The 6,607-nt window shown below is 44.3% G+C and overlaps 1 protein-coding gene across 1 annotated transcript; it reads left to right on the top strand.

The window, feature by feature from the left end:
* Positions 1-1,384: 1,384 nt before the first annotated feature.
* On the top strand, positions 1,385-6,171 carry LOC131885479 (isotocin receptor-like). Its single transcript, XM_059233538.1, is given in 3 exon segments — positions 1,385-1,695; positions 2,915-4,787; positions 5,320-6,171. Coding segments are annotated over 2 exon segments (1,908 nt in total). The 5' UTR covers positions 1,385-1,695; positions 2,915-3,397; the 3' UTR covers positions 5,838-6,171.
* The last annotated feature ends 436 nt before the right edge of the window (positions 6,172-6,607 follow it).

Here is a 6,607-nt window from a genome sequence, read left to right as displayed (position 1 = left end):
CTCTTAAGCCACATCACTTTTAAGATTTGAATTGTACTAAAAATTGTGAAGGGTCATGGTCTAATTATTGCATTTGATACCGTTTTATATCGCAAGAAAACCTACATATATGAAAACAAGTTTACCCATTACTGTATTTGATGTGTCGTCCTGAAAGATTTGGCATATTTTCGGTTGTGGTTTTCGCCTCAAAAAACTTCTGTAAACCGAAAAAAAACAACAAAATGTACAATTTGCAACTTCTATATAGATTGACAATGTCACTAACACTATCACATACGAGAATTTGGACCGATTCAGTCGTTCTTAAAAAAAACAGTGTGCTGAAACTTGAATCACGTTTGAGTCTGCCCTCTAAGAGTTTCAATGTGAGCGTCTCAGATTCTCGATGGATTGGGTCTTCGTGGCCTTCAACGTGATGTCAAGGCACATTTCTTGTTTATGGTGACAAATATTCCCGTACAAATTAGATAATCAGAGGCCTGTTCTTTAAAGCTCTTACCTCGGAGTTAGAGTCTTGGACGTTAACAGGTATGAAAATACACTCACTCACCAATGATGTGAGCGGATATGCATTCTAAATAACGTCCGAGTCTTAACTCAGAGGTACGAGTGTTTAAAAAACTCGCCTCTAGGGAACAATAAGGTACACCATTGAAGGTGGCTATTCATCTCTCAATTTTTCATCCAGACCTTAACAAATGTTGTTTCCCATTCAAGATACGTACATCTCTCTCACCAACTAGAAAGGAAGGAAAACATTTACGTTCAAGTAATGATGTCGTTTTAATCACGTGCGAGTATCAACATCCCAGATGTAATTGTATACTCTGAACCCAGAAGGACCCCCGTTCAATAAAAGTGTTGAATGACAAAGTCATTTCATCTGTGTCCAATATCTGGTAGTATCTTTTAAACGAGTTTGCGAGCGATGTCTGGGTAGTAATTCTTCATTTCCTAGTCAGGATCCATTTTGGTTCCCCGCGTAGTTCCACTTCCAACCATAAGGCCATTCGTATTAATTTATGACACGATCCCATTGATATAACAAGCACTAAATTGCCATCAACTAGTCTGCACGTACACGTGTTATCCTTCGCTCTCAAATCGGCCATAAGTTTCCTCGGCCTTTCCCCATTGAGTCAATCCTCTTTACCACGGACAAACTCACTTAGTTAGTAGGTTCATTCTCGTCTTTTACTGGGCGAGTATTCTAAGCCTCACATAGGTAGTAGTATAGTACAGAGGGTAGAACATAGAACAACAACGTAGATCCAGGTGGAAAAGGCGCATCAAAATGCATCGCATCGGATCGCATCTCTTGTCGGCGTTCCTCTGGCCTTTCTGCGGCCTTCACTCGGTCTGAACTCACAATTTGCGAGGTCTCCATTCTCGTACGAAGCAGGCAAGTTTTCGGAGGGAAAGGAAGAGAAGGAGAGGCCATTCTTGAGCGCTTAGGCCTCGTTTGGGGCCTACGGACGATTAATGTGGAAGGCCGAGATCCAGTGACTCCGTTTTGGACCTTCAAACTTGAGGGTTGTTCAACCAATAACTGTTCTGGCTCTATTGGTGTGTCCGGCGTTATCGAGGATCATATTGAATCGATCATCGATCCTTTGACGGCAGCATTCATTCCATTCGATCGTCTCTGCAAGATTTTCAAAGGCTGAAAGTAAGCCTTTTAATATTTGAAAGGTGAGCTTCCAATTTTTTTATTCGATTCTGATGTGGAACTGATTATCGGTCCCAAGAAATGGATTGGCACTTGAACCTCATCGATATTTGAAGAGGACTATACAGCCAAGTACACGACAGTAACATCGTTCCCAAGAGTGTTGATCGACATTGGATAATGAACTCCGATCAAGTTTAACGGTGCTAATGGCTTGCAAATATTGACGGCGCCCTTTATTGCGGGCGAATTGGGCCTCCTCCTCGAAAGTGTCACAGCGAGGTTTCCATTATCCAACCGGCAGTCTACTCTCGTATTATTTTTGCCAATTACCATGTTGGATATTTTTGGGTCCAATTTAACATTGAAAAGACGAATGGCCAAAACATGTCGAGGCTATTTATCCTCGAGTGCCAGTTTTCTTCAACAATCAGCCGAAGGCAACATTAAGCTCAGAGGAAATGATCTCATGAGAAGCTTTTTTGTTGTTGAATTCTTCAATCCCCCTGGTGGAATGTCTCAATCTATTCCGTGCAACTGTTCAAGTGCGAAAGGTGATCGAACGTCTCTCAATTCCGTTCGTTAAAGGATCACTCTTACTGGGCTGTGATGGTCACTTTCTCAGTCAAGCAAGTGAATCTTTCCATGGGCGTAGTCATATTACTAAACGCTTCTGGATATGAGGTAGAATATCAAAATAAGTATCCTAGCCATTGATTCGGACACCCGCAATATTTGTTTAGTCTTTTATTGGAGTGGAAATCTATCTCCTTTGCTTGATTATTGGATATGACATGTGTGCACTTTTGTCAGACGACCAACAATCGTGCTGTTTTCCTCGGTTGGTCTGGGATGAGCATGAGTGTCCGTAAGGTCGTTAAATATCAATGAGGAAAGCGGCAGCTATAAAAACCAATTAATGATATAGAATATATTCGGATCGCACTTGGCTAGAGGCCATTGAGTTTTATGGTAAACAATTATCCCATGGCTGAATGGCTTGCCAAATTTGAAGCCTCATTGCCAGTCACTCACTTGCAACGAGCCCAAGCTAAGACGGTCAAGTCATTTGTCTTGTTATTTTTCATTTGTACCGTCTCGTTTGCTCAACCTCTTTGGGCTAGAGCCGACCTTCTCTGACCTGTCACCGACCCAAAAATCCCCATTCCGGGGCTCAACTTCTTTTATCTCCTTTATCCGATTTATGCCCTCATCAGCCATTTCCTCGTTCAACTCTTTCAGATGGATCGGTTCCAACGGACTCCGAAAGAGCTAGCCAATATAGTGGAAAAGGGATCCTGGGCTCTCCAGAGACATTCGCCTGAGATGAATCGAACCTGTTTTGATCAAAACGGATATGAAGATATATTTGGTCTTTGAGCGACGACTATCCGTACGTTAGAACTTCCATCAGTTCCAATGGCAGTTCACCAGGTTTTCAACACTCATTGAATTTGGGAACGATTGGAGGGGAATCGGACATCCATTCTCTTTTTTCTGGAACTTGGCACTTGGAACAAATGAACAAAAAAGTGTAAATAGTGCATTCTCATCTCTCAATCGTCATTAAAACTGGGTCGGAGACCGGACGGAATCTTTGGCTTCTTAGAAGAAGGCAACGAGACTTTTGGCCTTTTTGGACTTGCGAACGAAGGTCTCCATTCGCTTTGTGCGTGTCAGTCTCTATTTCTTGTTTCCACCAACTGACTAAAAGCTTAAAGCAACATGTCGTCTGGCTCGGTGAAGCAAAACGATTTAAATGCCACGAACGAAGTGGAGGAGGAGGAGGACGAGGAGGACGAGAGGATAATTATGGGAATAGACGATATGATATCGGAGGAAAGCTTTCAGTCGACGGATCTGCTCCCCACCAAGTCTGCATGTCTTGATGAGACTTTCAACTTAACGAGTGTCATGTGCTCCAACTTGACCTTCGCCGACCAGGAGATTGAGGTGGAACAATCTGAAGAGCTCAACTACACCAAGATTTCCGTGTTGTCAGTGATCATAATCCTCACCGTGATTGGAAACATTTGCGTGATCCTGGCCATCTTTTGTCGACAGATGAAGATGACTCGCATGTACTACTTTATCCTGCATTTATCTTTGGCGGACATTCTCACGGCCTTCTTCACTCTTCTCCCGGAACTCATTTGGACCTTCACTTGGCCCAATTTCTATGGTGGAGACTTTGTGTGCAAGACGGTCAAATTCCTACAAATGGTAGGCCCTTACCTTAGTTCGTACGTACTCATCATGACGGCCATCGACCGTTTCCAGGCCATTTGTCACCCTCTGTCGAATTGTACCTGGACCCCGAAGCGATCCAATATCATGATCACTATAGCTTGGGTGATCTCGGTTCTGCTTTGTGTGCCCCAGATCCTCATTTTTCACGGGGCCGACGAGACCTCTTGTACAGCTCATTTTGCGCCTGGTTGGGGCGTCAAAGCATATGTCACTTGGTTTGCTTTCTCGAATTTCTTCATCCCTTTTGTGGTGTTAGTGTACTGTTATGGTCGCATTTGTCATGCCATCTGGGACAACTTTAATAGCAAGACGAGTAACAAGGTCCCCGAGGAGTCGCCCACACGAGCTCGTGGCTCCATCAAAGGAGGAAAACGAACCCGAGCCCATTGGCGAAGAAGGATCTCAAAGGCCCTGGCCATAAAAGGCCGCGGCACCAAACGAACAAGCCAAGCTCATAATGGCCAATCCGAGCAAATCAAAATGCGATGGAAGTCCACCAAGAAGCCTCAGCAAATGTTGGAGGAAGACGAGGACACGGGTCAGACTCGAATCGTCATCGAGCCTCCGTCATCCTCACCCATTCAAAAAGGCAGTGGTGGATCCAAAAACAAGTCTCAAAACACCACGTCATTCATGCCCAAAACAAGCCGACGATCCCTCAGTCCGGACTCGTCGCCATCTCCGCCATTGGGTTGATCCAAGCGTGTCATCAACCCCCGATCTCATTCCATTCGTGGCATCTCAAGAGCCAAGATGAAGACGGTGAAACTCACCGTCGTGGTCATAATGGGTTACATTATCTGCTCCACTCCATTTATTTGCGTTCAATTGTGGGCCACTTGGGGCAGACCCTCACACGCAGTCAGTAAGTGACAGACATATACCTAAGAGGATACACGACCAGCCAAGTAAGAGGAAGGGGGAGAGGCTCTTTTCGTGCATTCTCTTCATTTTCACGGCCAAACTTTTCTCGAGGACGACGGAGACGAGGAGCGGGGATCAATCAATAGGGCTCACCTATTCTGTCTTCCTCTTCTCTTCCTCTTGTTCTAGCATTTTTCCGAGTCAAAGTACTCAGATCCCTAGAATGGTCCATCAGCTTAAGAATGGTCCTATTTTCAAAAGATCTTGATTTCTTTCTAGTCGTTCCATGGAACGTTTTCAGATTTGTCCCAGGGTAGCGTTTTCTCATTGATGCGCTACATAAACACATAACGGAATTTGGAAATGCCAGCTTTTTCAAGTATCCTCGCATAAGCACTTTAGTCTCTTTGTATTAATCGTTCATGAAAGGACTGTAGGGAATGGAACAAAAGAAAAGCTGAGCGTTAAAGATTCATGAATTGTCTGCGTCTCTGTGAAACCAAGCTGTTTTTTCTCTCCCTCTCTTTCAATAGTGCAATCAATCACGTGGCTGTTCTGGCTGTTAACGCTCAACTCCGTCGTGAATCCATGGATCTACATGTTCTTCAATGTGAACCTCGTCGAGGCTCTTTGTCGCGCTTGTTGTGCGTATCAAACCCCGTTTCCCCGGAGGACCAATGTAACCAATGGCATCGGTCTGAGGAGCCGAAGCGAGGCCAAATGTCCTCGAGGAACCGGACTCCAAAGGAAATTTAGTCAATCCGTGACGGGGATCATGACCTTGAACGGCAGTCAAGATCTCATTCGTTCCCGTTCCAATACGAATGGCTCCCATACATCGCTCACGTTGCTTACCAATACCAGCATTGTCAAGTTGTCCGAGATGGAGAAGAGGGAATCTCAAGGATCCTCCAGTGGGGGAAGTGCTTCCAAAGTGACTTTCGAAGTCGGCAAGGGAACCGTGGCCATGATGAACCGGGGCAATAAGCAGCCAATCAAGAGTGCTTCAGCCGGAGGATCTAATTTGGACCATGTTCGTCCCATGGTTTAGGGTCAATGCTTGGCTGTGATCGTTTTTTCCCTGAGATATTGATACTTTCTTGTTCGTTGTGTCAATTGATGTGGGCTGAGAGTCAACAATATTTACTCCGTACTACAAAAATATGTGGTGTTGATCTATTTTTATTCAATGTCTCGTCGTCACCCTTGTATCACATGCTGTTTTCCCCTGAGTACAAACACATATCTGATTTTGTCAACTCCAATCTGCGTATCTCTGGATTGGACGATTGTTGTTTAATAGTGTTGTCCTCATTCAGCCTTCGTTTCTCAATGGGATTTAATCTTATGATCAAATTTCAAACCAATAAAATATTAATTCCCAAGGTGTATGGCCCATGATTTTGGCTAGATCTGGGTATTAGGCGCATCACTGCAATCTGATGCACCCATGACGTCAGATATTGTTGATGAAGTTCCAAGGCTAATCAAAGACCGTGGAAGAACACAACGCAAAAGAAGACCTTGAGAGTAGACGAGACGACAAAAATCTGTTCAAGCCGAAAAGACAGAATTCGGGCGAAAATCCCTTTAGCTCCTGACGAGAGAGTTCCGTCAAGAAGATTGATGGGATTATTCCACATCCAAAGGAATTAGATATCTAGAAAAGGAACATCAGCATTCACATGAAGACTTGGCAGACGATGGAATAACATTAACACGACAGCAAAGGCACCCATCTGATTCACTTGTGGCGAAAAAAGAACAAAGATACACACTGAGGCACTTGCACTTGCTACTCCACCACAAAAGAGAGGCCTT

This window comes from Tigriopus californicus, chromosome 8, assembly GCF_007210705.1.
Source record: "Tigriopus californicus strain San Diego chromosome 8, Tcal_SD_v2.1, whole genome shotgun sequence".
Lineage (NCBI taxonomy): Eukaryota > Metazoa > Arthropoda > Copepoda > Harpacticoida > Harpacticidae > Tigriopus > Tigriopus californicus.
Note: the sequence above shows the minus strand (reverse complement) of the source record. Positions and strands in the feature narration are given on the sequence as shown.